At 38.1% G+C, this 11,328-nt stretch overlaps 1 protein-coding gene across 1 annotated transcript; it reads left to right on the top strand.

The window, feature by feature from the left end:
• The first annotated feature begins 385 nt into the window (after positions 1 to 385).
• LOC311040180 (aldo-keto reductase family 1 member D1-like) lies at positions 386 to 5,707 on the top strand. Its single transcript, XM_084050297.1, has 9 exons — positions 386 to 572; positions 770 to 937; positions 1,583 to 1,699; positions 2,621 to 2,698; positions 3,235 to 3,357; positions 3,541 to 3,650; positions 4,027 to 4,192; positions 4,773 to 4,855; positions 5,627 to 5,707. Exons 1-9 carry the CDS (start codon positions 480 to 482, stop codon positions 5,667 to 5,669), a joined length of 981 nt encoding a protein of 326 aa, XP_083906423.1. The 5' UTR covers positions 386 to 479; the 3' UTR covers positions 5,670 to 5,707.
• The last annotated feature ends 5,621 nt before the right edge of the window (positions 5,708 to 11,328 follow it).

Raw genomic sequence — 11,328 nt, 5'->3', positions numbered from 1 at the left:
TTAAGTACATTTTTGATACCAATACTTTTGTACTTTTACTCAAGTAAATTCTGAATTTCTGACTTTTACTTGTAACAGAGTATTTCTACATTGCAGTATTGATACTTTTACTTCAGTAAAAACTTTGAGTACTTTCTCCACCACTGGTTAGATACAGAGAACCTTTTAGTGAAAAAGAGCTATTTGTTACCCAGCTACAGTAGTGTAACACATCAGAGTGTAGTGTAGGCCTACTGAGCAACAAGCCTTTGTACGGTTACAAGGGAATGTGGTGTAATACTTTCCTTATGAGAATAATGGAGGCGGGTTCTGTGGGAGGAGTTGGGGAAGTGGTTAAACAGAGAGAACTGAGAATAGTCATGTACAATACTCTTGTGCAGTTCAACAGGGTTTATAGATTGACCTTTATACTAAACCAGCTAACTAAGAGCCAAGCAAACCACACTTGATTTGCCTTGCAGTGATTGTCTCTGAGCAACATGGACCTGACAGCAGAGAGTCACTCTATTCCTTTGAGTGATGGAAACAAAATCCCTTTGATAGGATTAGGGACTTATGGGGACCCCCGGACGGTAAGATGGATGGAAATAAAAAATGTTTTAGTGCAGTGATTGCTGGCAACCGTATAGTTCAAAGATGTATAAGGAAAGCTTAATAAATGTTTCAATAAAATAATGTAACACATATTTATTTGTACAACAGCAATAATTACATACTGTGAGGTACATATAAACACATCATAAATCATGGTGTTTGTGTGTGTTGCTAGACTGCTAAGGAAACTGCACTTCAATCAGTGAAATTGGCTATTGAAACCGGATACAGACACATTGATGGGGCTTTGGTGTACTTCAATGAGCATGAAGTTGGACAGGCCATTCGGGACAAAATTGCAGATGGAACCGTGAAGAGAGAGGACATCTTCTACTGTGGGAAAGTTCGTAAGAACATACTTATGTCTGTGTGTGTACAGCAGTGGTGTCAGTTCAGCAAAAGCTAAGGTAAGGCAAGGTTAGGGTTGCCTCTCCCAGAGATGAAAATAAGGGACACCTAATCCTGGGCGTGCGGCAAAGCCGTGCAGACGTTTTTTTTAGCCCAATTTTTTAGCCCAATTAGCCCAATTGACGCCCCTGGTGTACATTAGTATATAGCAGAGGTTCCCAAAGCTGGGGTCGCGACCCCACCGTCAGTGTCCCGCGACCCCAAGAAATACAAAAAAGACCCCAAAATATATATATATCAAAATGTTTTTTTTATATAAAAAAAAGAAAAAATCAACAGAATGGATGAAATACAATCTAAAAATACAAATAGTACATTTTACCATTTTGATACATTACAAATGCGCACCGAACGTTCAAGTTTATGTGCATAAATAACCTCCAGGTGGGGTTAGGTGGGGTCGCGGGTCAATGGCCGCATTATTTTGGGGTCGCAGGCTGAAAGGTTTGGGAACCCATGTTATATAGAGTGCTGTGATAACCCATGGTATATAGAGTGCTGGGATGCTCTTCAACACTTTTAGAAATGTGGATGTGATCTGCTGGTTAATATCAGTCTTCTGATTTTGCTTGACATGCAGCTTTGGAACACGTTCCATCCCCGGGAGTTGGTACGGCCGGCTTTGGAGCAAACCCTGAAGGCCTTGCAACTTGACTATGTTGATCTATACATTGTAGAAATGCCTACAGCCTTCAAGGTATAACAGCAATGCACCAATGGAATATTTGAATCCAATCATCGTTATGATCCCAGTTAACATTATAGCTATGAAGCTCATCAAAACAATGTAGTTTCTCCTAGTTGAGTATGAACCACTTTAACCAGCATGCATCTAGTATTCGGGCCGCTACGTGGCCCACACACCTACGTCGCACCGCCGATCTGACTGATATGCCCATATATGGAGATCGCTGATGCCCATATATGGGCAATGGGCATGCCCCCACGTCCAAAAATGGAGCTGACTGGTTTGTTTGCATCTGATGCCATGAGGACACTTTGACGTTAGACAACACACTCCATATTTGGGCGTAGCTGCATTGAGACCTCCTTATATGGTTATGGCTGGATCATAGTGACATGAGCGTGACGACGTGGTCCGCCGGCTGGCCGGCTGGTCCTCCCTTAACCCATTTTTGGCGGGAACGCCTTTTTGTAACTATACCTTTCAGGACGGGAACCCCTTTTGGGGTTCCTGTTGCTATGTATAATATATAGCAACATACATCTGTTGTAATTTTTGAATAAATATTTGAAGTTTTTCAGAAAGGTCAGGATTTAGAAAGCACTTTTAGAATCTGCCTCAGGTCTAAATGGTTTAAGCCATTTAAAAAAATATATAAGGTACCGTACTGTGTGTGTGTGTGTGTGTGTGTGTGTGTGTGTGTGTGTGTGTGTGTGTGTGTATGTATGTATGTATGTATGTACTGTATATGTATGTATGTATGTATGTATGTATGTATGTATGTATGTATACACACACACACACACACACACACACACACACACACAGACACAGACACACAGACACACAGACACACAGACACACAGACACACACACACACACACACACACACACAATACATTTGTTTTTATTTATTATGTCTTTTTTATAAAGCCAGGAGACACATTTTATCCCAGGGATGAGAATGGCAAATGGGCCTACCATGAAACAGACCTCTGTGCTACATGGGAGGTGAGACACACACACACACACACACACACACACACACACACACACACACACACACACACACACACACACACACACACACACACACACACACACACACACACACACACACACACACACACACACACACACACACACACACACACACACACACACACACTGACCTGCAGTTCACTCCCGGTTCAGATCAGGACATGTCACTGCTTTTAGTGACATGTCACTACTTTTAAACATTACATTACGTAACGTGAGCAAAACAACATTTTGTATTGTTCCTTCTTCTTAAAAAAGAACAGCACGAGAGCAGCAGCAAATTCTTTATACACAGCCTACAAAAACCCTTTGTTGTATTTGTCCCAGATCATGTGTCTAACCTCCGGTGAACAAAACCATAAAATATCCTACAATCTATTGAATAAAGGCCAAAGTACAGCTAACCAGCAGCAAGTCATGTCGCCCCGTATCTTTAACCCCTATTGCCCCGGGTTCAATGTGCTACATTCTGACTGTATGGTTGTTGTTTTTTTCACTTCAAAAAGGCAATGGAAGCTTGCAAAGATGCCGGACTGGTCAAATCTCTGGGAGTGTCCAACTTCAACAAGCGGCAGCTGGAACTGATCCTAAACAAACCTGGGCTGAAACATAAACCTGTCTCAAATCAGGTAGACACACATAATCAGACCTAACCTCGGCTGATTACAGTTATTAGAGACAAGGTGCAATTGCCTGAAATATGACCATGGCTATCACTACTGGCTCATGGATTCAGAGTGGAAAAATGTAAGATGTTATTTTATTTTATGTTATTCTAATTTGAATCACTTTGTTTATTTTGTTATACACAGGTTGAATGCCATCCCTATTTCACTCAGCCAAAGTTGCTTGAATACTGCCGACAGAAAGATATCGTCATTGTGGGATACAGCCCCATAGGAACGTCCAGAGATGCTTCCTGGTATGCTGGAGAAATGTGTCATTCATTACACTATGATAACCACTTTCAACCTGACATTCCTATTTTGGTCAAGTCATTTTGGGCGAAAATGTAAAATATATATAAATGATTATAAAAAATAACAGATCTACAAGCTTTGAGAGCATGTACTGTAGATCTCTATCTTCAGCTATATTTGAATGTATAAAATGGTTGGTTATACACCACTGAAGAATGATATACATAACATATAACATATATCATATTTCAACTGTGTAAACAACTTCTTACATTGCAGACTATTCACAATAGATAATGCAGCATGTCTTTCACTCACTAGGGCCATGGAGTATAAGTACTTTTCTGTGTGTTGGTCAATTTCCATTCATTTCAATAGGGTAAACCTCACATGCCCTCCCTTGCTGGAAGATACACTTTTGGTGTCTATTGCCAAAAAGTATCAGAAGAGCACAGCCCAGGTGGCCCTGCGTTTCAATGTCCAAAGAGGCGTGGTGGTCATTCCAAAGAGCTTCAGCACCCAGCGCATAAAGGAGAACTTTCAGGTGTCTTAATTTGTCAATCCAAGTTTATTTGTATATTTCATACGGCACACATAGACTCAAAATCAAATATCACGACAGTTTTTACCAAATACCTTGATGTCGATCGTATTGTAATAATGTCTTTATTTCTTTCTTCTAAAAATAGCATTGATCTACGAACTCACAACGCGTTGCGATGCATTGTGAACTTGTAGATCGACAATTTTTACAAATATCAAATAAGGCTTAAGCTAACCCAGGAAAAGACAACACGTATGCTATATCATGATATTACGATATCCGAAATTCCATGCGATATCTCATATGACAATATCAATATAATATTAATCTCTTAAGACAGAAAATCATAATATTTTCCCTCCTTTTTTACCGAATGGGTTCCCCGATTGACATATTGATATAGCCTATTGTCCAGCCCTAATCTGTCATGAATTTTCTTTTTGTATTGTACCAAAAAAGCGGAACCTAAAAATGATAAAATAAAATGTGAAGCTGAATTAGTGAAGCAATTTTCTTTATCTTTATTCAGTGTGTGGACCTTCTAAAGTTCCCAGGCCTCATGCTTGTTTTGTCTTTGCAGATATTTGACTTTTCGCTTTCTGAGGAAGAAATGAAAGCAATTGAGGGGCTGAACAAGAACATTCGTTTTGTGGAGCTTCTCATGTGAGTAGGCCTACACAGCAGATGGATAAGCAAATAACAAATGATCTTACTCTAATAAACACTTGTACACAAAGGAAAATAAAGGTGCAGCTGGAACTGAAACTAGTCCTTCAGCGTGATGCCAAGAACCAAACCCTATATAGTTCATGGACCGGGGTCCTCCAGGGAACTATACTTGGTCTCCAAAATTTTTCCCTTCACCTCCTTAGCAGAGAAAGAGATGAAGCAGGGACATTTTGTGTTGGCGATTACACTATGTGCATAGATTTCATAGATATCTTCATTATCATCATCTATGTTTTTTGTTTATTTCAGACATTTAACCAAACCCTCATTAGTAAACTTGACCTTTGGCTCTGTACTTGGTTTGCTCCTTTTTCCCTCTACACCAAACTGCACTGCCTAAAATAGCAGATCTACAAGCTCACAACGCCTGTGAGCTTGTAGATTGGCTATTTTCGGCTAATGTTCCCCTCAGAAAAGGGATGCTAGGGTTCAGGTGGTTAATGTAAGAAATAAAATAAAATAAAATTCCTATCTCACAAAGATTTGGCGGCCCCCCTGTAGTAACTCTGAGGACCCCTTAGGGGTCCTGAACCCCCTGTTGAAGACAGGGCCTACACTAAATCTATATTTTGACCAAATGTTCGCCAGACCAGAATAGGGACACTATGAAGTGGTTAAAGCCAAGGTGCTTCAAAAAAGGTTTGTGATGGTTCTTGGAACCATAGCTTTTGAAAGGCCTTATTTTTCTGTGTATTTTCTCAACAGGTGGAGTGATCACCCCGAGTATCCATTTCATGACGACGTCTAGAGCCTTCGATGAAGACATCTCTTTATTTAAAAAAAAAATAAACACATACATTATGACTTAATAACATTGTCTCTCATTTAATTTACTGTATTTATCGTAATTATTTTTGAAATATGAACCTGAACCAGCAGGTGTCAGTGTCTACCACAACTCAACACTGAATGTAATGGTTCTGGCATTCTGTTTCTGGCTGATATGTGTAACTCATTTAATACATTGCAACACAGTTGTTTTTGTTTAGTTTTTTGTTCAATTGATTACTGGAATTAAGTCATCAATGCCACACAAATATTTTCTAGTTTGAATAACAACGATACAGTGGTTTTGTATTTAAGCTTTTGTTTTATTTCATATAAGATCATTACAAAATGTAACTTATTATTACACAGTAAAATCCTCAGTGTAAAATCCTACTCATTTTGTAGATTAATATGAGTATTCTTTTTATTTATATTTGTGAGAGTGGACCCTTACTTACTTGTAACTCAAGGGTTCAAAGTATTCTTTGTACATTTCACCCCTATAAGGATTAAGGATACTGTACATTTTGTACACTCTTGAGTTACATTAATGTAATCAAGATAATCATATTTTGGATCCCTGGCTAATAAGCCAAATATGCCTTATACATTATAATTGCCCTCTATAACAAAAAAATGAAATTAAAAACACCTTAAAAATGTTATTTATTTTATAAATAGTTAATCTTTCACTCAATAGGTACAACTCCTGTCACAAGTTTGTGATGTCATTTGTCCATGTGTGGTCCAGCCCTATGGAATGTTATTAGCATGTCTTAATAAAAAAAACATATTTTCTATAGATTTGTATTAGCACATGCATTCCACAGGGCTGGATCACACACGGACAAATGACATCAATTTGCGATGGGAGTTTTGATTGATTGATTGATTGATTGATTGATTGATTGATTGATTGATTGGTTGACTGAATACTAAGGATTCACACTTTTTTTTTTTAACACTTTGTTTTTATTTTTCCTTTTTACACACAAGATACAGGCAAATGATCGTATATATGACAACTTGTTCCCCCAATCCCCAACCCTCCCCCCAAGATCATAGCAAAACAAATGACAAGACATTACAAAGAATACAATAAAAAAGAAATAATACTAATCACTTACCAAAAAGGAAAAAGACAAGACAGACAAACAAACAAACGGACAGACAGAAGGATTCACACTTTTGAATGACTGTTGGTAGGGCATTCCACAGTTTGGTGGCATAGCATTAGAATTAATTGAACAATTAATTGTTTGAGCCAAATCTGTATTGAACGTGATTTGTGGAGCTCCCTCTGGTGTTGTGTCTGTGGACGTCTTTGACGTTTGTGAAGTAGTTTGACAGGTACATGGGTGTAGTCAGTGTATCTTGTAGACCAGGCATATATTGCAAGTTGATGTAGGCCTACTCTGTCCTCTACCCTGAGCCATCCCACCCTATAGCAAAGTGAGCAGGGGTTTGATGAGTTGTAGTGTGAGGCCAAGCAGTACTCTGACCAGTTTATTTTGGGATGTCTGGAGGCTTGTTTTGTCCCTATTTTAAATAGTGAAAGAAATATGAGAGAGAAAGACTATTTACAAAATACATACAAATATTGAAGTTGTTTTGACTTTAACTTTAACTTTTATTTGAGTTGTAGAGGGCAATTATAATGTATTATTAAGGCATATTTGGCTTATTAGCCACGGATCCTTTTAAATATATTTTACAGCAGGGGTCTTCAACAGGGGCTCCGGGACCCCTAGGGGGTCCTCAGAGTTACAGTGTGATATGATTTTTGTTTTTACATTAACCACTTGAACCCTATCATCCCTTTTCTTTAGCCACACATACACTATAGCCAAAAATAGCAGATCTACAAGTTCACAGCACCTCGTGCTGCCAGGTCTTGTGAGCTTGTATATCTGCTATTTTTTTACATGGTTTGATTGATTGATTGATTGATTGATTGATGTACATTATTTAGTAAGACATGAGAACAGTACATGACAGTACATGGAAGTACAAATTCACAAGGTCTACTAAACTGGAAAGCTCATTAAGCACTGAGCTTGTTTAAGATGAGATCCCCATGCACACAAATCATGATGACATAAGAGACAGACAGATATACATATGGCAAGCCGTTTTAACATTTAATCGAACCATGCTCCTATCTGCAATAAATGTTTTAGATAGCCAAAAACACGTTTCTCCTAGTCAAAACTGTATTCTCACTAGTCATATTGTAATTAAAGATATCCATAATGCCATTCTTACTAGTATAAATTGTATTTCAAGATATCTATAATTTAATTTCTCCTAGTCAAGATTCTATTTCAGATATCTTAAAATCCGTAAAAAAATACAAGTGGCTGTTTTAACATGTAATAGCTAGACTGAATATGTATACTAGATATCTATAATTCAGTTCTTCCTAGTCAAAACTAACGTTTCGGATATCCATAATGACATTCCTCCTAGGAGGAACTGTCATTTGAGATATCCGAAACGTCATTCTTCCTAGGAGGAATGACGTCACTTTTCCCATTCATGTGTATTGGGCTTTTAGTTTTGGATATCCGTAACTGCATTTTGGATATCTAAAACCAACATTCTGGATATCTGCAATAGAATTCTTACTAGGAGGATCTACTCTTTCAGATATCTACAATGCAGTTCTTACTAGGACAAACTACCATTTTAGATATCCGAAATTAAAAAATCATTTCAGACCTCCGTAATTACCTTTAGTATATCCAATAATTCATTGTTACTAGGACACATGGAATTATGGATATCCACAATTCATATTATTACTAGTACAAATGTAATTTCAGATATCTGCAATTAGTATTATGACTAGGAACAATACAATTACAGATATCTGGTGACAGGTAGATATTACGCCATTTTAATATAAAAAGTGTCCATTGACTATCTAGAATTATATTTGTGATATCGCAAATAAAATTTCTCCTAGTTAAAACTGTATTCTTACTAGTCATAAAGTAATTGCAGATATCTGTAATTACATTTAGACTAGTCAAAACCGCATTTTGACTAGTCAAAACCGCATTTTGACTAGTCAAAACTGCATTTTGACTAGTCAAAACTGCATTTTGACTAGTCAAAATCCTTATTACAGATATCTATAACTACATTCTTACTAGTAGAAATAGTATGGCAAGCCGTTTTAACATTTAATAGCTAGCCTAGATATCTATAATTCAGTTCTTCCTAGTCAAAACTAACGTTTCAGATATCCATAATGACATTCCTCCTAGGAGGAACTAGCTAGACTGGATATCTATAATTCAGTTCCTCCTAGTCAAAACTAACGTTTCGGATATCCATAATGACATTCCTCCTAGGAGGAACTGTCATTTGAGATATCCGAAACGTCATTCTTCCTAGGAGGAATGACGTCACTTTTCCCATTCATGTGTATTGGGCTTTTAGTTTCGGATATCCGTAACTGCATTCTGGATATCTAAAACCAACATTCTGGATATCTGCAATAGAATTCTTACTAGGAGGATGTACTCTTTCAGATATCTACAATGCAGTTCTTACTAAGACAAACTACCATTTTAGATATCCAAAACTACGTCATTTTAGATATCCATAACTACATCATTTAAAGGGGGGGCGAGCCTTATTGTACAGTTTTCTCTCTTTTCATTCTTTTAATCATCCATTTTTAGCGGTGCCAACCGCTCTATATCTGACTTTGTCTGTGTGTCCGTGTGTCCGGGTGTCCGTGTGTCTGTCCGGGTGTGTGTCTGTCCAATAAACAAACATTGATGACAACATCAATACGGGGCTCATCAAAGGCACCGCTTCCTTCACACAGGGTGTGATTTTTGAGTGGTGCCAACCACTCCTACATTTGACTTTGTCCGTATGTCCGTCCGTCCGTATGTCCATCCGTCCGTATATTTGAGCACGGCTGATTGGTCAAGTTTCACGTGACACGTGACAATATGTTGTCACGTGTCACGTGACAACATATTGTTGCTGATTGCAACACAAGGATGCAACCAGTTACACTTTCAAAGGCACCACTCTCTTCACACTGGGTGTGATTTTTAGCGGCGCGATCCTGCTCTATACCTGACTTTGTCAGTGTTCACCGTCAACGTTCTGTGTGTGTGTGTGTGTGTGTGTGTGTGTGTGTGTGTGTGTGTGTGTGTGTGTGTGTGTGTGTGTGTGCGTGCGCGCGCGCATCTGGGCCCTACAAAAATGTACGAGTACTAACAACAATATGGCCAAGCAGCATCAATCTAATAAGCAATTTTGTTAGCAAAATGAATTGTGTCGGTTCCAAAAAACAACTGTCATATATATATACATCAACTAAACAACTGCAACAGTTAATCAGTTATGAAAAATAATCAATTTTAATAGGTCATGTGCACCGGAGAGCTCATATTGACAGAGGTGGACAGAGTACTCGACCCCAGTACTTGAGTAAGAGTACTGATACTCCTTGGTTAAATTTACTCCACTACAAGTAAAAGTAGCCCAGTCAAAATGTTACTCGAGTAAGAGTATAAAAGTAATTGCTTTTAAATGTACTTAAGTAATCAAGAGTATGCTTTTAAAAACACGTAAAATTCTTAAGTAAAAGTAAAAGTAAATTTCCTTTTTTCACATCAATGAATTGCTGTAATTTTTTTCACAATAAATGTATAAGACCTTGTAACTCTTGCTTCAGAGAAGTAACTCTGAAACCAGCACTGATGTGCTTGCTTGTAGAACCACTACGTTATACAAAGCCTGCAGAAATGCCTATAAAAACATAGAATTGAAATTAATGGGATCGAAAAGGTTGTCCTAGTGCTGTATATTCCAGCCATAATCATACATAAAATGGGCCACAACTTGACTTATTTAATTGGTACAAGTAGATATGGCCATTTGCTGTGTTGTGACAATAGACCCTCTGCTTGGAGAGACGGCCCCGGTAATCAAATGGGTGTTTGGGGAGACAAAGAGAATCACCTTGCCTTGGTTAACAAAAGAGATTCGTGTTTACACCAGGAAGAGGAGCTTTTGTTCTATTGTGATCATTTGCTTTGAGGCTCGACCCCATGGTATTCTATTTAGCATAGGCCTACCTGTCTGAACAGCCCTGTGACCACAAGCCCACATATGATACAAACGTATCTAACTCACTTGAATGAAAAACAAAGTTGCTTTGATTGTGTAACTATTATTTCTGGGTGAAAACATATACTGAAGTAAAATGAACAAAGTCTAAATATGGCCTGTGTGATTTTAACTAAAGTAGAAGCCAGGAGAAGTAAAAGTATCCACTCTGAATTGATTCCTGCGTTATTAAAAGCCTCATTGAGCAACTATTGTTTACAGATGAATGAGAACATGATTCTTGGTACCATTTTAAAGTGTATAATGTGCAGAGTATTAATCTCATAATGAAACTTAATTGTGAAATGTGGTTCTGTACTGAAAGCATATTATTGTGGAATTGATTTCAAGGCATTGTGTGACCCTATTAAAATGCACAGTGGGCTATCCGCTCGGCCATGACGGATCAGCCTGTGATTGGTTGAAAATGAGGACAGGAGGGGCTCTGAAACCAAGGAGCCTATTTTGAAATCTAGAGTATATATGCGCCTGTTGAATGT

This window comes from Gymnoscopelus microlampas (genome assembly GCF_963454915.1).
Source record: "Gymnoscopelus microlampas genome assembly, chromosome: 23".
NCBI lineage: Eukaryota > Metazoa > Chordata > Actinopteri > Myctophiformes > Myctophidae > Gymnoscopelus > Gymnoscopelus microlampas.
The sequence above is the reverse complement of the archived record's forward strand: the minus strand, read 5'-3'. Positions and strand labels throughout refer to the sequence as shown.

What these genes read in the sequence shown, in the direction of transcription:
- LOC311040180 (XM_084050297.1), top strand. Translation starts at nt 480, where the DNA reads ATGGACCTGACAGCAGAGAGTCACTCTATTCCTTTGAGTGATGGAAAC. An exon ending in CTTATGGGGACCCCCGGACG is followed by an intron (nt 573 to 769) that starts GTAAGATGGATG and finishes GTGTGTTGCTAG; the next exon opens with ACTGCTAAGGAAACTGCACT. An exon ending in ACATCTTCTACTGTGGGAAA is followed by an intron (nt 938 to 1,582) that starts GTTCGTAAGAAC and finishes CTTGACATGCAG; the next exon opens with CTTTGGAACACGTTCCATCC.